Raw genomic sequence first — 27,412 nt, forward strand, 5'->3', positions numbered from 1 at the left:
GTTAGCAGAACTACTCAATTTTTGTAATGTAAGAACAGATTTTGCTTATGAATTTTGTGGGGCAATCAAAATTTTGACTTCACCATAATCTGTATGAACTGGGTGCCTCCCAGCTTTTGGATCTACAGGGTTTTTTTTTAATTTATTATTTCTTTTGTTTAGAAATGAAAAGTCTTCGTTGAAAGCAGAAATTTCTCTTTACCTACATCACAGGACATAGGCTAATCCCAGGTGGCAAGATTACAGTTACAAGATTAAAATTTGGATGAGATCAGCTCTCAAGAAAATAAAATTGTGTCTTATTTAAATGGATAATTCTTAATTTGCTACACAAATCTTACAGTAAATTAATTTTAAAAGCAGTCCTGACAATTTTGCATCTACTTGTTTGGGGGATACCACATCTTTAGTAGAGGAATTAAGACTTGCAGTGCTACTGTGGCTTTGGGGGAGTAAGCTTCTAAATTTACCTTTATTTCTGAGGGACATCTGTGGAAAGCTTTGAAGTGTGGCTAAAGGACATCTGGTTAAAAAAATTATTTAAAAGGACTTGAAAACTACTGTCCACAGCTACACAGATTTTGTCTTTTAATCGAAAGGTAAAGAAGGTGATCTTAGCTGGATAGGGCTGTTTGCTCATTTAGTTCACTTGTATTTTTTTGTTCTATATACCCTTTGAGGTGTTCTGTGGAATCCATATATGCAGACTCTCTAGTTTTTTTTCTGTATTTTTGTATTTTAAAGAAGGTATCTGTCTTATTTCTGAATCAATATTTTTCTAAATAAGAGTTTCTAATTGCTCCAAAATGCCAAAGTATAAGCTTGCCTTGTAAACTACCTGTTTATTTTGGATAACGGATGTATTGAGTAGTGCATGCAATCTATGCAGTACTGTCAAGTACAGTGTATTGTGGTGTTCAGCAAAAACAAAGATGAAAAAAGAAGTGTGTAATTAATTCTCTGAAGCATAATACTTGAAAATCAGGATTTGCTAGAGTCAACTACAAGATCAAATTCATTCCTCAATAGGGAAAGCTGTGCCTCTCACAACATATTCAAGTGCACAGGCACTTTTTATTTTTAGCAAAGATCAAGCGCTACAAGGAAATTTGCTAATTATGAGAATTGACCAAGTTGATTTATAGTCTGCATGAAAAACCTGTATAGAGAAGTCCTGTGCACCATGAAATCCCACTTAAACTGTACCTCAGAAATGTAAATAATACCGAGGCATTCTGGCACTCTACTTCCTACAACTTCTTAAGGGTGCTAACCAAAACTATACTGAGGTGATGAAAGTTTGACTTAACTTCAGTTTAGAAACTCTGTGTTCAGAGATGTCTTCCAAAATTATGTCTTGCATAATCTTAGACACTTGGAGTGCTCTGTGATCTTCAAACTTTTGGCAAAGCTACTCTCTTAGCTATTTGAAGCTCTGCTTTTGCTCATACCTGGGGCACAATTGCTGCGGTTTGCTGAGTTGAAGTGCTGGGTATGTTTCTTCTGCCTCATGGCATGCAGGAGCCACAAACTAGATCCTGACATTCCTTATGTGAGAATTATCCTTAGATCATCTCTGGTGAACTGGGTTAGGCAGTGAAATGCATAAACGAGGTTTGCTTTTACAACCTCAGAATCACAGAGATGTTGAATTTCAGGCATGTCTTGGGTGCCTAAATGCAGGCAGCAGGTGAGTTTTGGGGCACCCTGTTCCCTACAGATGATGTCTTTTTGGTTGGTTTGGATACCTGGGATTGGTTTTTGTGATTACTGTGTTCAATGTCAATGAAATTTAAACACTTGACTTAGTGATGTGAATTACAATCTGGAGATGGACACTCGACTTCTAGCTGTTACCAGAACATAAACCCAGAAGGGACTACTAGGGGCATCATATGTGGTCCTGTACAAATGAAGACAGCAGCACAAAGGGCACTTGAGTGCAGAGCATCCTCACAACCTCCATTCTGCAGGTCCCAGAACACACTTTAGCACTTTATAGTAAGCTAGTAAAAAGCAAAGTCCAAGTGTGCAGTGAATGGCAAGCTGCCCAGTGGAAAAGGACCTGGCGTGCTGGTTGACAGCTGGATGAACATGAACCAGCAGTGTGCCCAGGTGGCCAAGGAGGCCAACATCATCCTGGCTGGTACATACAGTGTGACCAGTGGGACTAGGGAAGTGATTGTCTCCCAGTACTTGGCACTGGTGAGACCGCACCTTGAATGTTGTGTTCAGTTTTTGGCCTCTCACTTAGGAAAGAAATTGAGGTGCTGGAGCATGTCCAAAGAATGTGGTGAAGGGTCTAGAGCACAAGTATTATGAGGAGCGGCTGAAGAAACTGTGTTTTTTTAGTCTGGAGGAGACTCGCAGGGGATCTTATTGCTCTCTACAGCTACCTGAAAGGATGTTGTAGGCAGGTGGGGGTAGGTCTTTTCTCCCAGAAAACAAGTGATAGGACAAGAGGAAACAGCCACAATTGCACCAGAGGAGGTTTAGGTTGGATATTAGGAAAAATGTCTTCACCTTTGAAAGGGTGGTCAGGCATTGGAACAGGCTGCCCAGGGAAGTGATGGAATCACCATCCCTAGGAGTGTTTAAAAAATGTGCAGTTGTGGTGCTTAGGAACATGGTTTAGTGATGGAATTGGCAGTCCTGGGTTAGTGGTTGGCTTGATAATTTTAAAGGTTTTTTCCAACCTAAATGGATCTATGATTCTATGATCAAGACATTGCTAAGGCCCCGAGGCCTGTAAGCTTTGTGCCTTGAGATCCCAGAGCACTTCAGAGGTCTGAGTTGGGTGCGTGCTTTGGCTGTGTCTTGCCTTCGAGTCAGCCTGAAAGCTAGGAGTGATCCACCTCCCCCATTTGTGTTCTGGTCCTTGAGGGAAGGACCCAGGCAAGGAGGTTGTGAAGGAGCCTCAAGGTCCTTGCTCTGAGCACGTGCATTTTGCCTTTAGCAGTACGTGTTCCTCAGTGCTTTGAAAGAGGATGTAATCTTGACTCCCAGAGCCAAAGCAAGGACAAAGTGCATGAGGCCAAAGTCCTATTTGGTTTGAACTCCATGTAAATTAGAAGAATAATTATATTAGAGGATGTAGACCTCTGTGACCCCTCTGTGTAGGCATGTTTTGGTAAGATCCTCTGGCTAGCACGTGACCAGATCCTGGAAGTACAGTTATCTCTGGTGTGGAAATACAGTAACCAGCAAGATTACACAGGCACACGGGAAATGCAGAATACATTACCAGTGTGAAAACTAGCAGAAACTCAGCTGGGATTGGGTCAGGACAGGAAGGATGATCCTGTTCCCATAAAAAATACTTTCAGGTCTTTAAGTGCCATCAGTCTGAGTGCTAATGTTGGGCAGCATGTGGTGTGAACTAAGGTGAAGTTTCTGCTCAAAGAAAGCTTGGAGACTCTTGTTTAAAATGAGATGCAGTGCCTACATTCACCCTGCACAGGCATTTGAGATGTTGGAGTCTGGGGTCTGAGAATCTCTCATGGGCAATGGAAAGAATGCTAGTGCCTGGGATGATTCAACTGAACAGGCATCCAAATTATCCACCAGGTAGGCAGCTGGGAGCAGCCCCTGCCTCCCAGGGCTGTAGGTGTCGGGTGCCTGATTCAGACATCTCTGATCTCTGGGAGGTCATCCACAGACTGTGCTGTGCTGCATTACTAAACGATAGACAATACCTGTACAGTTTTTAGCGAATCTGGCATCCCCGTAGTAACCTGGAGCGCATCGTTCGCACTTGAACCCAGTGGTGTTGCGCAGGCAGTTGCGGCACTGGCCGGTCACTTCATCACAGTCTTCAAAAATCAGGTTTGGGTCTGAGTTGCCACTGCAGTCACATTTTTTACAAGTGTTTCCAATTAGCAAAGGGTTCCCATAGTAACCAGGGGCACACCTGAAAGGAAGAGCAAGCCCAGTGATGATGGGCAATGACATTCCCATCTGCACTACCGTTTTCTCTCTGACCTTGTTTATGTCACCAGGAATTGATGACGGTTTGCAGCTACTAGAGGACAGAAGGCAAATTAGAAGCTGTATTCCTGCAGAGGGTGTTTCACGCTCTGATCTCAATCTGTACAGTTATATGTTTTTCCCTTCTTGAACACTTCTGGTATCTCTATAACACCAGTCTACATTATTTTTTCCCCCAGTGTGTCTTTAGCAGTAAAATGATCTGTTCTCCATTGTTTTAAAATCTGTGACAGAATGACCTTGGCAGAGATGCAGCTCTAGTGTTTATTTTCATCTCTTTCAGCTTTGGATCTTACCAACTATATTGTGTTATATAGGAAACTGTGGCAAGAGACTGCATTTCATGATGCTGAAATTCAGAGGAAGTTTAGACCTTATTTCCATTATAATGCGTATAACAAAGTACTGACCAGAAAAGGTCTGTAAAGATACTTCTGTAGTGAGACACTGGGATGGTTTTTGTTTTTTTTTTACAAAACAGAACAGGCACTGAACCAGCCTTAATTTTTTTGGATTAATTCAATGTTAACCTGCTGGCTGAGGGCAACAGGCTGAGAGTGGCCACCAACCCGGGAGGGGAGGATTGCTCTGTTGGTTTGCAGAGAGAGAGAAATGGGTGGGTAACAAGCCCCACAGGGAATGCCTGAAATGGGTCCAGATTGTTTTCTTGTCTTGTCATGTTTGGGAAGCATTTAAGTTGAAAACTTGCTCTATCTTAAAATGGAAGAGATGTTGAAACTAGTGTTTTTTTGAAAGTGTAGACAAACCAGCGATACATAAAATTCCTGGGTGTACAGGTAATAGATTTGGTGTCATCGTTTGGAAAGAAAAGGAGAAGGTCTCAGTTAAAGGAGTTTCAGCTGGTAGTAGGGTGTGTGCTTAATCCTACAAGCTAGAGAAATTTCTGCAAAAAACCAGTGATGTGAACAGAGTCACCACTGATGTGGGCATGGAGCAGCTCACAGCAGCTGAGTAAATCCTCAGGCAAGGGCTTCGCTGGAGGAGCTGGTGGCTGGAGCAGTGTGGTTGGAGCAGCATGGAGCAGTGGCTGGTGGACTGGAGGGGTCATCTGGCAGGACAAGGGCAACCCATACTATTCATGGTGTCACTGCAAGGTGGCAGGAAGGTCCAAGATCCAGCCACAGAAATCAGGGACTCATACCCCCAAAGTGGGTAAAATTACTGCAGGAAGGGAAATAACTATCTGGTGTAGCAATTGCTGAGTGAAGAAGTCAGAGGATAAATAGTTGTTGCAGAGATTTAGGTAAGGAGTAGTGTTATTTCATCCTTTTTATCACCCTGTTGTCCTTGTCTTTTCTGCCATCCATAAATTCCTGTTTAAAGATGCTGTTTGTTCTGCTGTTTGTAGGCAGGGAGGATGAGCTCTCAAGCAGTTTAGTTAAATTTTCCCAGACTGGCTGGGGACCTGAGCCAAGGTCTGTGTCTCCCAAATTCTGAACGCAGTAAAATCCAGGTTCTGTTATGTCTGAACAATGAAAATGTGGGAGATCTGATAAGAGCTTCCAGTTTTGGTCTGTTCCTACTTTTACTGTTTTTTTTTGTTGTTGTTGTTTTTTTTAAATAATTTCCTCAGTGCTGCTTTGTTCATGTTCTAGTCCTGAACCCCCACAGTAAAAAAAATAAATTTTTTAGCATCTTAATTTAAACCACTTGGCTGCCTCGAATACTGCTTTTGCCAGTGACAAAGACTGTTTCTTTGCAGCATTGCCAGAATCTTTGATGCAGATCTTATCTTTTGAGTGACCCAGATGTGAAGAATAAAAGCATGACTGGGAGTTCTGTGCACCCCTAGAAGAACTGTGAATGTGGCATTAGCACGGAGTGTCATTTAACTGACTTTGGTGGAGTTGCTCCCCATTCCTGTGGGATTTAGAGCACACAGTGATGGGTAATGTTACTATTCAGTCATGCCAAAAGTCATGCAATAATTTTGTAATATTTCAGCCAATGTGAGATTGCAGTACTTTCCCAAATTTCAGAATTTCAATATGTTTATGAAGTTTGAGCAAGAAAAAAACCCCACCCTTTGTGTTTTCTAAAAGTAAATAATTATCTGTAGAACCATTTGATTTACTGTGAACTCTCAAAATCTTGTAGAGTTTCTTTTCAATTTTCTGTAGTTAGGTATTTTCCAAATGGTCATCTGTCTAATTTGGCCACCAAGTCACAGAAGCCACTGAGCAGTGCTGAGGCCAGACCAGCATTTTGCTTACTGCTACCCAGCTCTGGCTTTCAGACAGCTTCTATGAAAGGCTACGTGCTATCCCATCAGGCCTGCATCATCTGCCCTCTCGTCAGGACAAGGTAATTTTTTTTTCTTATTTTCTGATATACACCATGCAGTTCATTTGCCAGAAATGTGGTGGACCGTTCCTCACATTCTCACAGGTATATTTTGTAAGTGCTGCTTTTTATAACCATCTGACTCAGTTTCACTAGATTATTTCCTCATCTAGAGTAGCTGTCTAAAACAAATAGAAACTTTTAGAGCTGAAAATAAACGTGTCACCTTCACTTTCCCTTTGCCACTCAATGTGTCTCTTAGGGCTGAACTGCACTTGGCCTCTTTTGAATAGTTGGTAGCACCTGAGAAGAACAGAGGCTGCTGGACAGAAACATACTGCTCCATCTCTGCACCTTATGGCCTGAAAAAGTGGAGGCCTACAGTAAATGTCTTTTCCTCTGTTTTATCACTAAATAGCTCTTTGTTGCTAACAAAGAATATTTCCTCTCCCGTAATAAAGCTGCCGAGTTATCTTTGTTTCATTTTGCAGCCATGTTTGCTTCCTGTAATTATTGGTGAGTTAGAAGTTAACTTCCTCTTCCCTGGCAATGCCAAAAGAACCTTTTTCATCTGTTCAGTTTGGACACTAAAGTATCATTTGTTCAGTTATCTTTTTTAACATTTGGGCATTAACAAAACCTGGATTTCATCCGCTACCATCTTAATGCCTTATTGCTGAAGTCCAGGAGCAAAATGATTCATTCCTAAATTTTGAACTGGGAAGCTTTTTTTCTCAGTTCCTAGCAAAGGCCTCCATGATTTCACAACACCATTTGCTGGCAAACATAAACTGGAGAGGTTCGTGCCAAGCCCCTGGAGCAGCGCAAGCAAGCCTCCTACACAAATGCCAGAGGAAATGGAGCAGATTGCTTCCCGGTCCACTGCTCTGGAGGTCCCGTGTGCTGCCTGTGCTGTCCTGCAGCCTGCTGCCCTGTGTCACCCATCACCAACCACTGCAGAGAGCTGGGAGGGAAAGCAGTGAGCGGGATGCCGCCCTCCTCTCCCTGGGGACATGAGCTGCTATTTGGGCTGCAGGGGGAGGCAGGGACAATCTCACTCAGTTTTACTAGTTTACTAGCATCCCCCAGTTCTCCTGCCAGCATGTTGATGGCATGGTAGCTGCCAGTGGGAGCAGGGAGTGGTGGCAGTGCCCAGCAGCAGTGTATGTGAGGCAGGGACATGCTTTTTAGCAAGCAGACAGGGACAAGCAATGCATTTCTTATTAGTCTTTGAAATGCTTTTCGTCATTTCTGACACAAATGGGAGTAGGACCAGGAGCCCACCAGAAGGAAATTCCCATTTGTCACTGCTTGCCACTTACCCAGCAGTTAGTCAAGGACTTAACACAGTGACCATGACAGGCTGATTTCTTTCTGTAACTTTTTCTAACCCATCTACACAGCTTCGCCTTCCTTGAGATAGATGCAGCATGTCAGGCTGGGTAGTGGCTATTAGAGGACAAAGCTGATGCTATTTTCTGCTGTTACTATGCATCTGCTGCTCATTTCATAGGATTTCAATTGCTTGTAGTCTAGGTTGACATTTTAATAATCATTAAGAAACCTCACTGACCTTTTAATTGTCTGCATTATACTTTGTCTATAAATCTGACATTTTGGAAGAACAAAAGAATACAGCCATAGGCCTGGAAACAAGGGTGTTTTTTTTTTATTTTTGTGCCATCTGTCTAAAGGGCTTTCATATTGCTGTCACCATGTTAGTGATGCAGAGGTAATATGCTGATTTTTTTGCATCATCTGTAAGGGCAAAAGCCTTCACACTTTTTTTTCATCTCACCTTTGTCATATTGATTTCTCTTTGCATCTTAAGCCTCCCCTGTCTCCCTTCTCTGATAGTTACTGTAAGTATCATTTGAATTCAAGACTTGCCCATTAATGGCAGTGGACTGAAGTCTTAAATACTTCAGGGGCTTTAAGGAAAAAGAAAATGAGGTGTTCAGGAAGTCAGTGTCTGAGCCATCCTATACACCTCCGTCTTTGTGTAGGAGCTGTTTTAGTTTACTGGCTGCTCAAGGAGAATTTCTGAATGATCATCAGGCCTCTGACATTCACTGAAACATCATCCATCTGTGTTTATAGCAACTAAGACAGGAGAGCAAGTTGTATTTCTGCAGTATAGCTCCATTTATTCATGTACATAGTTATTTAGAGGATATTTACTGGAAATTTATTATGGGCTTAAGGAAAAGTTGAAAAGCTACATTGACCTATGGTTGTTTGCTTGACTTTATTGAATTATGTCTGTGAAGTACATTTAACAATTAACTAAAAAAGCTGTGTCTGCTTATTAAGGATTTGATTAGATAATGGATTTTCTTTGCTTTTGAAAAAACATATTTGGTAGAAGCCTGCCATATATTTTAGAGTGATGAATTGCAAGAGGCATCTATGTGGTGGTTATTTTTCACTTCAGCTCTTGTTTCTGATTTGTATTTTGTTTTGTAAATTGTGTTCCTTTTAGGAAGATCACCACATGAAGGTACACAAAGTGCAAGAGCTGATCAAAATACATCAGATGTAAATGTCTGTTTTAGCAAGTTCTTATGGTTTTGAATAGGAACTGAATGGGATCCTTCAACAGACGTGATTCAACCTGATGAAAACACATGCACAAGATTTCTCCCCCGTATGGGAAGATTCCCTGAAAGACTTCTGGACTTCAGTATTGTTGACCAGTAAGTCATCTTACTAGTTTCTTACCTTTCACAGTTGGGTCCTGCATAGTTTTCCTTACAGACACAGCGCACGCTTCCACTTTTTCTGTAACAGGAGACTGCAAAGCTGTAATGTCATTAGAATGAATAGTTAGAATAGCAGGCAATGGCAAATGCTTGGGAGTATTTCTTTATTACATTATGGACGTTTGCTGTCAGTGTGAGCTCTGGCTCTTGGTTACTGATCGCTGAATAGGTATGCTTAAGCTCTCTATATTATTCACATTATACCCCTTGTTCAGTCTTTTTAATTAGTTTAGAAAACACTAATTAGTATATAGCACTACAGAGCTACATAAATACAGATATATATAAGTTCTTGTCTTGTAGCGTAGATCAGACATGCCTGCAAGTTTTGATACACGCATTTGAGATAAGGGACCTAGGATAAATGTGTGTCATGTGAACCTAATTGCTTCCTGTCTCATATTCTAAGGGGTAAAATATTGCTTATTAAGTGCAGTGGAACACTTCAGGAACTGAGATTCTGGAATGGGTGCAGCAGTTTCCTATACAAATCCTACAGTTTTCCTCAAATCCAATCTGGAAGTAACGAGCGGTGAAAACTACTTCAGTGATGCCATCCTCATTTACAGTAACCAAGGCTGCTCTACCATCTCTCTGAGTAAGCTGGAAAGAGTCTGAGGCCTCTTCTGAGACCAACGTGCCAGGTAGTGATACTGATTGCAGTAATGGCTTGGGCTGTAATTTTCACTGCTGTGATTCTAAATCATGGATTCCTTTGCTTTCTGACGTTTTCAGGATTTAACAAGTGTTTAACTAAATATGAGACCCAAGGAACAGCAGCAGCCAGATGTGGAAAGTGCAAGTTGTATACACTGCAAACACAGTGATGGACATGTATTAAATACATTTGCAGAAAAAAGATAGTCCTAAAGATGTTTCCAATTAGTTTGCAATATGTGTAAGTAAATTCCTGCCAGTACTGGAATGCGACCAGAGTAGTGAGTGGCAGCAGTTGCCAGCTGCAGGCCCATGGTTGTTAAAAACGCAGGTCCTGAGTCCTACAGTGCTGGACAACTGTGGCCAGGTTGCATCCCTTCCACATAGGACAAAAGATTTGTAGTGATGGGAAAGAGCGTGATCCTCACACTGCCTGTTCCAGGAATGAACAGCATTGAAAGGCGACAATAATTCCTGCATAATTTCAGTTCCCACCAGCATTTCTGAGCTGGTTGGACAATCGGGGTCAAACAAATCTGTCTGGATCTCGGCTGTCTCAAAACATTTCATATAACCAGAGAGAACATAAAATGGGATTGTTCTCACAGAATTCACAAATTAGCTTCTGTGAAGCTTTTATGAGAACATATTGAGAAAATCATAAGAGTTTGGCAGCCTTACTTTTCTTTTACAGAGGCTAATTCCTTCACATAGTAGAAAAAAACACATTGTAGGTTTAAGTTATGAAACAAGACTGAAGCTTTCCTGAAGTTTTTTGGGGATTTGTGGTCTTTTAGGGAGAAAAGAGTTCATATAAATCCCCTCAGGTTTGAAAAGAAGTAACATCTGCCGAACTGTGAAGCAATCTCCATCCTCCTTTTTATGTTCCAAAGAGATGACATTCTACTTCATGTGTAATGTCCAAAAATTATTTCAAAAGTTCCCAGGATAGCAGATACAAAGATAGTCTGGTCAGGAAATCTAGAGACACACAGATGAATATTAAGAAAAAAAATGTACTTGATGAGTCTTGTCAGTTTACAGATTTGGTCACTTTGTCTAACTGTTACGAATTAACTATTTCCAAAGTAAAACAGAGTACAAAATAACATTGATTGGATGTTCTTTATCTAAAGTTTTTAATGCTTATCTGCTTTTTGGTAGAGTTACTGTTTTACCTTAATATAAATGGAGTAGGATTAATGGAAGAAAAATAGAAAAAATAAGAAAGAATAGTTGTTCTTCGAGTTCAGTTAAGCAAGGCTGAATGTTGCTCAGTCATTATTATTTGCCTGTTCCAGCCCCAGCTGAAGGCTATTGCTGTGGTCAGGTCTCTCTCATGCAGGAAGCTGAACAGGCAATTTCAGCATGTTATTTAAATAGGTGTATGAGGCAAATTGGGATCAGATACTCCTTTAACTATTGCATTCAGGACTTTTCTGAGGGAAAACCCTGAAAAATTGAAGCGGCTTTTTACTGAGGGGGCCTTAAAGGGGTGACATGTCACAGAACAAAGAATATCCTGAATTGGAAGGGGCCTACAAGGATCATTCAGTCCAACTCCTCTATTGCTGCTAATGTTGAAGCATCTGCATTCAGTCTTCTTGCAACTTTTGCTCTCCCTTCCCACTCCCATGCTGCTGTCCTTTTGGGTTCAGGGCTTCCTTATCTCTAATGGTCTGGAGTAGGAGAGGTGTTATGTCCCTGGCAGAAAGGCTAAGGAGTATCTTGGGGCAAGGAACACTTCTTGGCCTCTGTGCCCATCTCCCATAGCAGTGGCAGAGATAATGGCCTGTAGCTTGGGTCCTGCTGGTGTCACCACACTGAGCCGTGCTGGGCTGGCAGGCTGGCCAGCTCCCTGCTGTCGGAGGGCACTGCTGCAGAGCCTCGTGGGCTGCAGGAAAGGGAAGGGGGCTGGGTGAAGGCAGACCCAGCCATGCTCTGTAAAATCTAGGGAGGACAGACTAGATCTTGGTTGACCATGCTTAGTAGAGACTGGGTCTTGTGTGGTAGTGCCTCAGGCATGTGCAGCCCAGGTTGTGGTTGAGAGGACAGCTCCTTACACCAAAGTGGCTGCTCTGTGCCCAACAGGTTAAAAAAAAATCACTTTGCTAAGGAAAAAGCACTGCTTCTGACTGTTGTATTTCCACTGTTTCTGGCCTTACAACCGCTACTGAAATTGAAGGAAGTGATTTGCTTTGCCTGTGAGTTTGCTTACTCCTAAGCCTTTGTACATGTGAGCAAAGCCAGGATCTTCCCCTGTCTCTTGAGGATTTTCTCTTTAATCCAGGCAAAGCTGGAGTTTTTCAGCAATAGCTGTTCTCCACCCCACGGTCCTCTTTGCATGTCTGCAGCTCACTGCAAAAGCCAAGACGTGATCTGTGGGAGTTTGGCCAGAGTGATTTTGCTCTATTGCCATTTTGAGCCTGTGCCACTGAGCAGCTGAGCAAAATGCAACTCATCCCACCTTAAGGCCGTATGAGTAATCCTATAGCAACGGCAAACAAATACAGTGAGGAAATTCCCCTTTGCTGAGAAGCCCTGCTGAAAGCAGAATGGGAAACAACACAGGGGGATATGTAGCTTGCTAAAAAATAGCTTCAACTGTTGACAAGTATTTACTATCATCTCTGTGCTCTATAGTGGGATTTGCATAGATGCCTCTCACCCAAAACATGGCCCTCAAGCAAGAAGAAGATGATAATTTCTTTCAGCTGCATTACTGACATGCTACTAACAGTTTCTAACAGCTGGTCAAGGTTTGTAGTTATTTGTTTCTTCTGAAGGCACAAACCGGATAACGTAATAGCTGGAGCTCTTTGGCTTAGTCTTGGTTTTCTGTTCGGCTTCAGAGTTTCTTACACAAAGATAGCTGGGCATCAGCTGAAGAGGCACCATACCTGTCACAGGGTCCTCCAGCCCTTTCCTTTTAACTGTTATTGTACTAACCTGATCCAGCTGCTGTTGACTCAGGAGACTGCCAGGCTATGCTTTTTTGTGGTTAGTTTTACCCACCAGAGGTCATTAATTGATCTTTCTGTCTATCTCAACCGCATACATTCCTGATGCCACCTTCCTTGGGAATTATTAGTCTGTAAGAGATTCTTAACAGTAACCAGACAGCTGAATAATCTCTCCTACATAACAGAGTGTGACCTTGAATTTCCTCAGATATTTTCCTGTCCCTCTTGGTAAGAATTGATATGAGCACTTACGGGTATTTTACACCTTCTAAATGAAATGCTGTTTCCTGTGACTATAAATGTGAGCAGCTGGTAGTCCTTTTATTTCCCACTGGTCAGCAAGGGCAGTGGCCTTTGTCTCTTGCATCCAGGAAGGGATGCTGACCCCAGCTCAGAAAGCGCCAAAGCCAGCCCAAATCAAAGAGAAACAAAGACTCTTTACATACTTGGCAAGTGCTGGCAGGGGGCAGGGGCAGGGTTGGCAGAACGTGGGCACTCCTCTGACAACGTCACCAATGAAGCCATCTGGACATTGCTCGCAGTGCTGTCCGGTTGTGTTTCTCTGGCAGTCCTTCAGTGGAAAGAGAGAGAGTGGTGAAAGTTAAGCACAAGTGCTGCCCAATTCAGAAAAAACCCAGCCAAGCAGAATAGGGGCTGATGCCAGACCCCGACCCTTCAAGGCATTGACAGATGCAGCCAAACCAGCTAGCACTGCTGCAAATAAAAATGCTATAAATGATTACATTGGCCAGCCAGCCAGCAAGTGTTGGCAAGGTGTGATACAGGACAAAACAGACATATTTGCCTGACAGGTACTAGAGCAGAAGCAGCACTGCATGTCATCAGGGATGTCAAAAGTACTCAGGTGTAGCCAGCAGCCCTGTTTTGAATTGCATGTGCCAGCAGGAAAAAAAATCCTTTTAATGACATCAAAACAGAATGAAAAATATCTGCTGATAAACACTATCAACAGATTTCAGGCTAGATACCGGTTTCAGCAAGGCTGCTTCTTGAACTTGATGACTGGAAAAGAGTATCAGGGGAATCTGCCTGCAAATGGTGGCTAATACACCAGTGGCTCTGATGTTTTTCTCCTGAGATGAAAAGTGTTACAGCATGAAGAGATGTGTTATCACTACACCTTGTTCTCAGCCTAAGGCTGACATTCACTTAATGGAGGGAAGAAGCAGGAGTCTTCTATAAGTAGCCTTTCTATAAGATACAGAACAACTATGCAAAATGTCACTCACGTCATAAGCAAGTTTCATGTCTAACATTTAAATGTTTGTGAGGAAATAGGCTTCCTCATGCAGAGGCAAATTGGCCACTGGCTGATATTGTTGGGGCTTTGAAAGTAAATCAAGCTGTAGTAATTCATACAGAATATTTGTTCCAAAATATTTCATGATGCTAGGTAAAAAACTGGGCCTCGTAATATTTTCAAGAACCAAAAAAAAAAAAAAAAAAAGTCAAGGTTTGCTGTTAACAGTTCTAAATAGAATTTGTAAGTCCTGCAAGCTTAAGTAAGCATTGTTGTATCCTTTGGTTTATGTGGAGTGGCTGGAAGAAAACGTGCATATTATGAGCAATCCAGACCAAATAACTTGGTTGTAATAAGAGGCCGCAGCCCTAACAAGCTGCAGGTGTTGTGAAGGACATATGCAAGGCCAAGGGAGATAAAGAAACTGTGTATTCACAGAGAGGTAAGAGAGTTGGACAGAAAGATGAGAAAAACCAGGATGCCTGCACAAGGGGGGAGCAGCGTGTGGGCACCACACCGGGACCAATCATAAGGGAGGTGGAAGCGTGTAAACGAGTAGTTTTAACCTCTCTTTTTACATAACAAAGCCTGCGTAGCATGTGTATCTTTTGCTGAGAGTATGAATTGCTGTCTTTTAATAAAGTGGCACTAACCTGATCACATTGGTCGTGTAAGTGGTGTCCGAGCCTTCTGCGTCAACAGGTTTACAAATGGAAATGGATGCCACAGACTATGTGGGTTTTCCCCTAGGCACAGGGCGAGGTGGTGGGTCACTGGTGCAGAGTGCATGAACAGTGCTGCACACTGCAGGACTCCTGCAGACTCCTGTCCCCCTTTCCACTTTAGCAAAATACTCAGAAGTTGTCATAAAAACCCCACAACCCTCCAAATTCTAGCTGTCTCACCAAATTGTTTTAAAAGAGCAGGCAGGGTGTGGAAGTGCTTTACTTTTTGCAGCTGTGCAAGAAGTTTTGCAGTGTCCCTAGATAAGAACTCTCCAGTTACACCTTGTACTGATACAGTGGAGATGCAAAGAGCTGTGCAAGGCTTGAGGCAGCAACGAGGCAGCTCCATGGCAGAAGTATGTGGCGAACTACTCTGTTAGTCCATATTTGCTGTGGTTTTGTGTTAGTGTGCTTGATTCTTTCCTCTTCTGACCTACAAACAGTGGATCATGGAAACTGCAAACTGATGGATAAGATTTTCATCCCTGGTAAGATGACAGTGTCTACAATAAAGAAGATCTCTGAGTACATGACTAAGCATCTTCTGATTCAGGAACACCTGCTTTGCTAATCTGCTGTGTAATGGTGCAAATGTGCAAGTGTATAAAGGGGAACCAGAGGACATAACATAACTGGAATTTCAGAAAAGCCACCTAAGTTGTCAGGGGACTTGAAGATCAAGTTTCTTTTATGAACTGAAAGCTGATAAAGGCTGGGAAGCGAAGGGTAGGATGTAAGTCACTGTTCAGAGTGGGGAAAAGTCACTATTCTGATTATCTAGGCCTTGGCGCTGAGACCAGTTTTAGAATCATAGAATAGTAGAATCATAGAACCATTTAGTTTGGAAAAGATCTTTAAAATCATAAAGCCCTCAGCTTCTCATTGCTGAACTTGGTCCAATTGGCCTAGGCTCATTGATCCAGCCTGTCTGGATCCCTCTGCAGAGCCTTTCTACCACACTTTGGGCTCAGCCATCCAGCCAGCTTTTTTACCCAGTGTAGAGTATACCCGTCCAAGCATGAGCAGCCAGTGTCTCCAGGAGAACGCTGTGGGAGATGGTGTCAAAGGCTTTACTAAGGTTCGGGTAGAAAACATCCACAGCCTTTCCCTCATCCACTCGGCAGGTCATCTTTTTGTAGATGATCAGGTTTGTCAGACAGGACCTGCCTTTCATACACCCAGGCTGGCTGGGCCTGACCCCCCAGTTGTCCCGCACGTGCCACGTGGTGGCACTCAGGATAACCTGCTCCATCACCTTGGCCTGTAGTTCCCCAGATCCTCCTTCCAGCCCTTCTTGTAGATGGGTGTCACATTGGCTGACCTCCAGCCTGCTGGGACCTCTCCAGTGTGCCAGGACTGCTGATAAATGATGAGCAGCTTGGCGAGCTTTTCTGGTATTTGTTTGGTATTCACCAGTCTCTTAGAGACCAAAAATGCTAGGGTTGCTCACTCAGCTGGGAGAGAGGGGCTGACAGGGCTGTGTGTTCAGGTTATATAAAATTACAAAGTTGGTAAATGAGTGGAATGCAGGACAATACTTCACCCAAATCCTGCAATACAAGGGGCACAGACTTTACACAGAAGGTAAGAAACTTGTGCAGCTTGTTGCCAGGAGGTGACAGTATTTACAGGGACAAAAAGGGGTTTCCTAGAATGACTTATGGGCAACAGGTACATAAATGGATACTAAAAGGACTCAGGAGGTTTGTACCCTCTAACATGCCCTAATACAGCAATTGTGGATGACGGTGGAGTACAAAACAGAGACTTCAGAAAAAGGTCAGGCTAGGAGCCCTCCCCAAGCAGCATCTCCTGTTGCCACCGCCAGAGCCCCAATATGGGCTGCAGAGACCTTCGGTCAGGCCCTGCAGGGGACCTCTGGTGCTCAGAGTTGGCACAGGTGCCAGGGGGTGACCATGGCTCCCCAGCTCATTCTCCAGCAGTCATTCAATCCCATGATAGAAGTCTATGGTATACAGTCTGCAGCGGGCATTCCCTGGAATAACAGGTAAACTGGCTGTGGGATGTCAGGAGCACCGGCGGTGGGAGGGAGCTCCCCAGCACGGGGCAAGGGCACCTCGGCCTCTCCGAGGCTGCAACTTCTTCTGCAGAGCCAGGTGGGTGAGCTCAACCGAGCATTTTTCATCTGAGCCAGCCCCTACAGATTTGAAACTCACTTCTACTCCAAACATGGTGACTTCTTTGAAGAAAAGAGAATTAGCAGAGAGGAATACGATTAAGGAGGACATTTAATGAAAACGAATAGTCAAGTTTCACTTGCAGAGGCATTACTAAATGAGTTTGGTATCTGTGCATTGTAACTTCGATTTAGTGGCAGAATTTTGCCCTGGCAATGCTGATGCTTTATTTTTTCCCAAAGTCTGTGTCCAGATATCATCAGTCTGCATTGAAAAAGTGTCATTTTACCACATATTCACCCCTGTGAAAGCACATCTGGTTAGGACTCACTAGTTTAGCTCAGGCCCTTTTTGATTCTAGATTCTTGCTTGTTGTCTTGTTGCACGTTTTATAGTCATACAGGACTCATTGCACAGCAATTATTTAATTCTATAAGGCTCTGATTTGGACAGAGAACTCTACAGCCAGTGGACTATGATACAGAAAGGAAAAAAGTAAATTTCTTTTTTCTTGGATCTTTAAATAGATTAGACACCAGCAGCTGTAGAGCTAAAGGTAGTTTTTCATAGTAACACTGCTGTAAATAAAAGAGTATTTAGTATACAGAAAACCAGAAGGTTATTTTATCTAAAAGGCTCTAAAATGAGAGAATACAGAAAGTTTGACTATGAGAAAGAGGAGGAGGAGGAAAGAAACTTGGTGAGAGCAGAGAAACTGAGAGCAAATGAGGGCAGAGTGGGGGCATGTCCAGATCTCGCACTCCTCTCTGGCGAGAGTGCCCTAACCACAAAGGCGCATGGTGTGAGCCAGAAGGCACTGGAAGGCCAATACAGTTTTAAAAATAGTTTGCATTTGTCATTATTCCATGAAAAAGTGATGTTAATGTACCACAAGGGAGAGATGAGAATGTGAGCACTGAGCACTTGAAGAGATAGAGCAATCCTTTAGCTGAAGCACTGGCAGAGGCCTTGGGTGGGCTGCGTTCAGCTGTGGGCTGCGTTCAGCTCTAACCTTCATCACGCTCTTCGTTTGTGCTCTGAGCAATGCACTTCACCTCTCTTGTCCTCGGCTCTCCAAACAACACATAGGTATTATCAGAATAAATCTGTTACTGGTTTCCAAAGCTCAGATACTATTGTGATAACCACAGCAGGGCAGCAAATGTTGCTTCTTGAATCTGCAGTGTTTTTCATCTTCTAAGCTTAAGGGTAGTGTTAAAAGGCCCTTGTACCCCAAAGACCCTGTTAGATGAGTGCTTGAGGCACTTTTGTAGTTTTTCTCTGGTTAGTGATTATGTAAAAGCGCCTTTATCTTATTTAACAACTCAGAACTCCTGTGGGTATTTAGAATAATATTTTTATAGTGATAAAAAAGTGTCCTTATATTTTATGTTCCATTAGCTTGCATCTCCAAAAAAACTGCTGACTGCAATAAGCCTGAGAGACATCCCTGAAGGCAAGGAGAATACCCTTGCTGCAGCTTACGGGTGATTCTCTGCCGGGTGGCAGTGGCTTGGTAGGTTGAGAAAAGTGTTTTGCTTCTAAACAGGTCACTTTTGATGGAGAAATAATGATGGGGGAAAAAATGGAATTCCACTTATGGTAGTTTTTGTGAAATTGCATTTTAAATATGTACTTTGTGGTAAGAGTTGCAAGGGCTACTCTTGATCCAGTATTCATACATGCTTTAGAATGAAAGGCATCATTTATGGTTGATGTTATAAATTGGGCTATGGATGGAATTGCTCACAGCCTTCCCTGTCTCAGTGGTTCATTCAAATGTACTCAAAAAATTGTAGAAGTTTGTTTACTGATATTGGTGTCTACTTTTTCAAATAAAGAAACTCAGGATATATTTTTTATTCTGGTTTCCTTTGAAAAACAAGGAAGACTGAAGTAAAAATCTCCAGAAAATATGCAGTGATATGTATCTTAGGTCATCAGACACTGAAGTTTAGCAGAAAATTGCTGCCTGTCTTTGTACAGAACAGAGTGAGACATGGCCAAGGGCATGAAAACAGGTACAACCATGTAGTTAGGAGTATTTGCAACTAGGCTTTATATTACTCTGCTTTTTGTAAGCTGTTTCAAATTACAGTGAGTGAAAATTCTGAGCTCAATTCTTTCCATATGCCCATGTTAACACAACCTTTATTTTCATAAGGCAAAAGTGAAGGCAGAGTTGTCCCTTCCTCATGGACACTTCAGCTTCAGAGGAAGTAATCCAATACATAATAGCGGCTTGGCTTCTACAAGCTTCCATATGAGGCTACAGCATATAATCGTTCATACATCAGTACACCAACAGCAACTTCTCAGATGACAGAGTGGCTGGAGTGTATATTCTTATGTTAGAAAATGCCTTAGCTAGTCCTACTACTCTGCCCTCAGTGAGTGCCAGCTAGCAAGGTGAGCATTTCTGCCTGGTCCTTACTGTAACTATCTATACTTTACACACGAAAAGCACCTGAAAAGATGCTGTGGGGTTGTTTCTTGGGAATGATTGTCAACACCGAGCTCCTAGACTCATTTCCTTGGAAAGTAAAGCTAGAACTGCTGTTCTGAGGCCATAGAGCACTTCATGTGATGCATTTCTGCTCAATAAATGCACATGTACGCAAACAATAATGAAAAGTTTGCTGATTCTCTTCAGGCAAGGGTACTAGGACAAGTTTTCCAGAACAAGACAAACATGCTTTTCGGTAAACAAATATAATTGGAAATTTGAGAGGTGGGAGTTGGCTCCACCTTGATTTAGAAGCTTGAATTTAAGAAAGAAGAGCTCTTTCTAATGATCTTCAAAGGCACCAGCTTCGTTGAATATGCCGTTCAGGCAATCTTAGGGAAATTATTTCACTGAATGGCTAACACAGTGCAGTTTAGGCAGGCTGGACCTCCTCCGTAGGAAACAGGTAGACTGGGTTTCTGTGTACCCTCTAAAGTTAAAGAAATACAGGACCTGCCACAGAGTGGTGTGTGTTAGGCACCTAATGCTGGATGCTGTGAAGGCTCTCCAGGGACAAACAAAAATTAATACTGAGCCCTACTTACAGTGAAGTTAGTATAACCCAAACCCCCTCAAGATACTAGAGTCTTAAATATTATCTGTGGAATCTGGAAGTGTCCTCAAACCCTGGCTGGGGATTCCAAATATTACTTTGCAGCTGAGAACAGTCCTTGCTACAATATAGGAGAAACTTTGGTTTGAGGGTTTTTTTGTGTGTGTCCCCCCTCCACCCTTTATTTCTTGTTCTTCAAAGAGATAGTCTTATAGAAGTTGTTGATGCAGAAAGATTCACAAGGAGAAAGAAATTATATAGGTAAAGAGATGCAAGTGGTTTACACTGCTGTGCAGTCTGCATTTATTACTGGGGCAGTGGAGGCTGACCTGAGGTATAATATCTGGATGTAGATGTACCCTTCCCCAAATCTAGGAGATGCCTTCATATCTGATGTTACAGAACTGCATAACATTGCTCATGTCAGCACGTCAGAACTCATTTCAGTCATAAGATAATAATAGTAAAAAGAGTACTTCAGCAAAATGACTTGAAAGCCAGGACATGTACATGTTTTATCTTTTCATCTTTTTAGAGGTTTATGATTTCAATCTGTCTTTCTCCAGCCACTGTGGATAAGATGAAGTGTTACTTGTCAGAATTTCTTATGGAAGAAGGAGATGAGGCACTAAAAGGAAGCACTACATATTGTACAACTTTGAGTAAAGTAAAGATGCCTGTCAACCTAAAATAATGACAACAGCAACAAAACTCAGTTCCTGAGCCAGTTTGGGTCAACGTACTCCCTCTATGTCAGAGTTCTGGTTTGTTGAACTTGTCCTGTATTAATGAGTGAAGTGGGAGCTGATGTCTTGCCAAAACCACCTGTCCCTCTACTTTCTCAATCCATCACTTGTCTTAGCTAACTGTTGAAAATGCAGCTGAGGGTGTGAGAGCAACAGCAGCCATTCCTCACAGTCTTGGTGTGACTTCCTATGTGCCTTTTATACAGGCTGTGTGGGGAAGGGGAACAAAGTGGTCACGTGTTGGTGGTCACTGCTGCAAGTTTTCAATAGTAAACCAGTTAGAAGAACAAATACTAAGTTTAATCATAGCTAAGAGGAAGGGAAATAACCTATATCTGAGAAAATGAGTCTATTAACAGTAATGCTTTTGACAGCTACTGCATACTAAAACACTCCGGAAAAGGGCTGCATTTCAGCACCAGACTGTTGTAGTTCTGGTTACCTTTCCAAACATGTATCATCAGGGTCACTATAGATAGAGGTAGTTCATCTTTATAGAAAGAAACAGTGAGCTGGAAGCTGCAAGGCTCTTCATGAAGCCAGAAGTACCTAATAAGCTGGAGAGTTTTGCTAGCTCCCTGCTGCTTTTTGCTCATGTTTGGTGGATGGTTGTAGATCCACTGGCGATTCTCCAGACCTGCATTGGCAATCGTGTGGAACATATTACCCTCTTGGGCAGAACTGCTGAATCCGTTCCAGCCTTTCCACTCAGCTGTAAACTCAAACACTTAAACACAGATCACTTACACGACAACACATTCTATTGTAAAAAAGTCCATAAAAGGCTGGAAAGGATACCAGTGAATTTATCCTCTCCACTGTTATAATCCTTTGGTCTTTCTTCTTCCAAAAAGGTCAGACTTATTTATTTATGAATAATCTTTGGATACCTTATTTACATACTGATCAAATATATGGGCCTGAGATGATAACAAAACACTTAGAGATTTTTCAGTAGACACCAACAAATTTACCCTTTACCTTCTGCTATAGTGCTCTCTCCAGACTTATTTCTGGTCTATGTGTTTTCATACATTTATGAAGATCTAACATCCATTAACAGTGGAAACCTCAGAAAGGACACTGGTCACTCAGTCCAACAAATATTTTGCCTGGATACTCAGCTTTGTAATTTTTAATTCCTCCTAACCTTCCAATCCATTTTAGTGTGTTTGTCTGGAGTCATTGCCACAGTACATTGCAGTCATCTCAAGTGACTTCCCTTGTATATTCCAACTTCTTAGTATGGTAAAGCCCTGCCCATTATACTACTTGCATACGATACAAGAACTCATTGCTTCAGAAAAGCTGTTTCACCTCCATATACCACTTGTTGAGACCATCATGCCCACTCTAATGTTCTACTCAATTGCTAAGTCATTTGAGGCTCACCCCATGTCTGAATTTTCAAATGTTAAAACCTCAATGGAGGTGCTGTAAAGAAATAACTCAGCTGTAGGTTGCTGGTAGGGTAGGATTTAGGGGATGGTGAAGAAGGCAAAACATTTCCTTCATATCTTATTAGCAGCAAAACCCAATGGGCTTTATGCAGGAGAAATGCACATCACTGCAGACTGTTGCTTGCAGCTGTTATAGTTTCACCCAGTTAACATCACATGTATGCATGTTTCCAAAATCAAAAGCTACAGGGTTCTACAGGTGACTCATAGCTAGGATTGAGAGAGTTATGTTAAAGTCTAAAGTCAGTACAAAGAATTGATGTTTCTTCCTCTACTAGCTTTACATGCATCACCAGATTGTGTCTTTGAAATGAAGCATTCTTTGACATCTCTCTTGTATTATATCATAAATGGAGCTTACTTACACTGTGCTAGCTGCTTTTCTAACACTCGGGTAATTTTCTATACTAACGAAATGGACTGAGTGGCTTTTCAGTTTTAATCACAGGACCATGTGACTGATTTCTGCATGAGTTTTATGTCAACATCTATGCAAGAAAGGCTCTGTCTCCAATAATTTCTTCTGTCTGGTTACCTAATGAGATTTTTGATTCACTGATTGTGTCATTCAATAAGCTTTTAAAGACTCATGGATTTGATTTACAACTCTGAATAAGCTGAGAGTAGTTTTGAAACAGGACCCTAAGACAGATACTTATGTCAGCAGAAATTAAAAATGTGAGTACTTTACCCTAAGGCATTGTTAATAGGGGTTTAATTTTATTTGATTTCAAATTCAGGGCAGAGGCCAACAAAAATTTCCTTAATTTGCATGCAGTGGGAACTACATTTGCCAAATTGATTTGGGGGATTTGCATAATATGATGGTCTTGGAGCTTTGTATAGAGTCAGACCCTTATATTTTATTGCTTTTGAAGTAGAGTACTTTTTCATTTTCATACTGCCTTGTTCATTTATTCAGATCTTATAGCTTATGTTATTACTTAAACTGTAAAAAATAATTAAATATCAACTGAACACAGTGTTATTACTTTCCTGTTACCTTCCATCATTGTTAACAGAGTTAACTTTAAAAAATTATTTCTCTCCCCCCCTGTTTAAACCATTCCATTGTGTGAATAAACATGCAGATATAGACACTTTTAACATCTGCTAAAGACATCCTGTAACATCTATGACTTACAGTTAAGGTAACATGTGATGCCAGTGGAGAATCCATAAATGATAAAACTAGAAGACTGCTGTGTCTCATAAGCAGGGATATAGCGGGTTTATAGGGATAGAAGCAGAGGATGGCAACAATAATACTATGGGATAAATACAGAATCTTTTTTTTTTAAAGCCTATTAAAAAGTAACTGAATACAGAAAGTTTGATGTGTTACTATCAGGTCTGGTGGTTACTACTGCAAGAATTACTGGAGTAATTTGTCTAAAAATCTGAGAAAATCATGAGCTCTCCATACCATGTAGTCCTATCTCTTCACAGAATCTCCCAGCCATATAAGCACCTACTCATTTCTGCCCCAGCTTCAGCCCCAGCCCCAGCCCCAGCAGGCTTTAGCCAGATCTGTTCCTGTGCTTCTCCAGAATGGCCCTTATGGAAGGATCTTACTCCATGGATTCTAATACAAATCACATTATCAGCCATCAAGTCTCCTTCTCCCAAATTACTTGCATTCATTCACCTAACATTTCTTCTTGCTGTAATTCAAGTTACATCTTTCTTTTGCTAAGCTTTTCTTCTCCAGGATTTCTCAGTCACATTTTGCAGTTTACCAGTTTCATTGGTCTTCCAATCTTCCTTGGAAATTTCCAGATCCTCAGGAAAATCATAGAATTACAGAATGTTTGGGGTTGGAAGGGACCGCTGGAGATCATCTAGTCCAACCCACTGCTAAAGCAGATTCACCTCAAGCAGGTTGCACAGGAACATGTCCAGGTGGATTTTGAGTATCTCCAGAGAAGGAGACTCCACAGCCTCTCTGGGTAGCCTGTTCCAGGGCTCTGTCATCAAAGTAAAGAAGTTTTTCCTCATAAAGCCGTGTTATTGCAGTCCCCATGGGCATCTAGGGTTCTGTTTTATGCTATCAAACCTTCAAACCCCCTTTTCATTCTGCTCTTTCCCTCTCCCTTTCCCTCTTATTTTACTTAAACCTTTTCACTGTTCCTTTTTATTCAGAAGTAAATTACCTGAGCTTAATGGCTTCTTAGATCATTCAGAGAAGCCATCAAATGGCTTATTTGAACTCAAGTAGTAAACCAGGGTTTAGTTCTTGGGTTTGTTCTTTACTACCTGGCTAGCTCCAAGAGTTTAGTATCCCAGAGAAACACCAGTCAGGAATGCACATATGCTTTCAGATAATTTCCTGCTGATACAGTAACTTTGGTTTTGGCCCAAACCCTTGACATTAGCCTTATTTTTGTAGAAGACAGGAAAATAGTCTTCTATTGTATTTTTAAACTGAGGATATAATCACTTCCCTATTTCATATATCCTACTCCAGAAACTCTCGTCACCAGAGTCATGAGAATCAGACACTTGTCAAGCTCCCTCTCTTGTTCCCAAGTCTTCCATCAGAAGTTTCCTTTTGGCACCATTGTCACTTGACACCAAGGGGACAATCATCCCATGAGCAAAAGCCTTGTGCACGTGAAAGAGAATAGCTGGGAATGCCTGGCAGTGTTAAAACCACTTTTAAAAATGTAATAAAACATGAAGTCAATATGCATTCTACAGAAACCAGCTAATCTTAAGCACACTACAGTGGCCAAGCCATAATGATTGTTCCTGGGCTGAACAGCTGCACTGTCTTTCTCCCATAGAAATAAAAATGGTAGGAAATATGCCATGGAGCACGGCTCTATATATTTATATAACTAAAAACTTGATAGAGCCTGAAACAATGCAAAGCATGTAAATATTATCAAGTCATTTTATGAAAAGACAAACTGAGGGCAAAGGTTTATGACTTGTCAAAAGTAACACATGGCAGAGCAAGGAACTCTGAGCTCTACTTCTCCTTTACAAGCCTGTAAAGACTAAACTCTTACTATGTGGTTTAGATGCATTACATTATTAACTTCTGTTCTTTCTTTAGTATATTACTGCTCTGATTGCCCACTAGTAATTTGGATTAGTTTTACTGGACTGATTTTTCTCCGGAGCTACAAGTGATCAGCTACTAATGCTAACTCACAGCTTTCTGCATGCGCTGATACTGAGTGAGACTGAACATACAGGAAATTGTAATACTGCCTTGGACTTCAACATGCTCTTCCTTTGGTGTATTATTTCAACCTCCTCATGTTGTTCCTTCACAGCAGGAGGCTGCCATGCAGCAGAATTACTATGGAAAACACATGTATATGCACTCACAGGGGTCACTCACCATTGAAAATTGTTTGTATGATATACAGCACTGTATTCATAAAGGGGAGAATGAAATGCGTTTGAATTTATACATTTTTTCTCTGGAGGTATACAAAACTCTTTCCATTTTTTTGATGGACTAAATATCTTCCTCAGCATACTAACTCTCACAAATACTGCAGGCAGGAATTGTTTTGAATTTGCAGCGATAATTTTAAGTGAGAATGAAATTTGTCCAGGATAATCTTATTAATGTATTGATCTTGGCCCTACTTATGATTACTCTTCAGCAAAATGCTCCTGTGGTACAGACACTGCTTTTGCTGTGTATTGAAATTAAGCATTGTTAACAGCAGAGTCAGACCGTGGTTTCTCGGGTTTGCCTGGAAAACATTTCCTTCAGGTGAAGCCTCATGTAAGAGTGAAAGAAGGTGAAAGGGTTCATGTTACCATTAAAAACAAAAAAGATACTGTTATTCAGTGAGGGACCAGCAGAGAAGACCGGAATTCCTTACCACACAGATTCCAGATCCATCAAGGCATCTGTTTGCATTACCATTGCAGTTGCAAGGAGAGCATTTTCCTGAGCTGGTACGGTAAAATCCTTCTTGGCATCCCTGCAATGAAAAAATAAAAATAAAGTACATCCTATGCATACATATTCGGAGAGTTAGGTTTGGCTGAGAGGTAGGGGAAAGCAAGAATTACAACCATCAGGCCTCACCAGAGCATACTGCATAACCCTGTGGTAGCAGACCACACACACGCTGCTGAACTCGAGCCTGTTCTTTCACTCTCTGCCCTGGTGCTCGCTTTTTTGCCTTACAGTATTTAAGCTGTCAACATTCCTGCCTGTGTCCTGCCCCTGGCCAGCAGTGGGTGCTTGCCTGCAGGTGCAGAGCTGGCAGATTCTTACTGCACTTTGTACTAGAGAATGAGTTAACTACAAATTATGTTCCTTATTCAGTAAAGGAAGTGTATTTATAGGAAAGGAGTAGCTTTTCCTGAAAAAATGAAAGCTTTTAGAAAGTTTACTCTACATCAAAACTTTGATGAGCTTGGGATGGAGAGCCTGAGCCTAAAGGAGGCAGAAACATACCTACAAAGTTTAATCCCCTTCAGAAGGAAAGCTGGCTGGCTGCTGTGAGAGGCTACCAAAGCAGGGCTGGCTGGCTGTGAGGCTGGTGATATGTGCCAGCGATAACCTGTTGTCATTCCAGGAAGTAGCCAGTCCCTGGGAGATACAACAGTTCTGCATTCATTCTTCATGTGATGTAACAAATAAATGGGGGGAGACTGCATGAAAGGTAGAACTTTCTTGTTATTTCTTAAATGTGTGGCTGTGCCTAGTGTATATACTTTATTACTTTTGATAATTTACCAAAGCTTAGCAAGATTAAACAGAAGACTGTAATATCTAAATCATCTGCTTTTAAATAGTAATGAAAGCAATAATGTAAGGACTCAGAAACATAAACAAAGCTATTAAGATGCCCCTTTAAGACTGGATAATAAAAAGGAAAGGATAGCTTTTATTTGATAAGTTATGTGCAAATTTTTGTTGTCCATTGAGGAGCTTCTACCTCATTACACAAAGCTGGTGAGACATGCACAAGTTTGACCTCAGGAGAAACCTCTGTTACTCAGGCAGCACTTGCTCACCCTGTGTAGTCTCCCTGTGTCACATGTATTATGTTAGATCCATGCAGACTCATGAATTTTTGGATCCTAAATCTCTTACCTTGCCTAACTCTTGCAAGGTTGTTGCAGAGCTGATGGGAAGGTCCTAGCATGTCTTTTAGATCTCCAGAAGTTATTTACCCTACCCTGTTTCTGCTAGCATTTACAAACACTATCCCTGAGGTGGCTGTCAGAGCCTGAGATGTGTCAGGATCTCCTGGAATATTTTTTGCATCTGTCTGTACAGCACTTTGGCTCGTGAAGTCACTTACCCTTGCAAAAAGTGGGAAAAGTGGCAAGTTAAGTCAATCAGTAGGGTATGATCCTTCTTGCATTT

The 27,412-nt window shown here is 41.8% G+C and overlaps 1 protein-coding gene across 1 annotated transcript in view; it reads right to left on the minus strand.

Moving 5' to 3' along the window:
• The window catches only part of LAMA4 (laminin subunit alpha 4), a 107,110-nt gene that overhangs the window by 58,015 nt on the left and 21,683 nt on the right, over window positions 1-27,412 (minus strand). Inside the window, exons 3-6 of the mRNA XM_037392535.1 lie at window positions 25,911-26,012; window positions 13,120-13,244; window positions 9,013-9,093; window positions 3,696-3,910 (exon numbers count right to left, since the gene is read on the minus strand). Of these exons, the coding sequence (XP_037248432.1) occupies window positions 3,696-3,910; window positions 9,013-9,093; window positions 13,120-13,244; window positions 25,911-26,012 (523 nt within the window). The remainder of the gene's footprint in view (window positions 1-3,695; window positions 3,911-9,012; window positions 9,094-13,119; window positions 13,245-25,910; window positions 26,013-27,412) is intronic.

Source organism: Falco rusticolus, chromosome 6 (assembly GCF_015220075.1).
Source record: "Falco rusticolus isolate bFalRus1 chromosome 6, bFalRus1.pri, whole genome shotgun sequence".
NCBI lineage: Eukaryota > Metazoa > Chordata > Aves > Falconiformes > Falconidae > Falco > Falco rusticolus.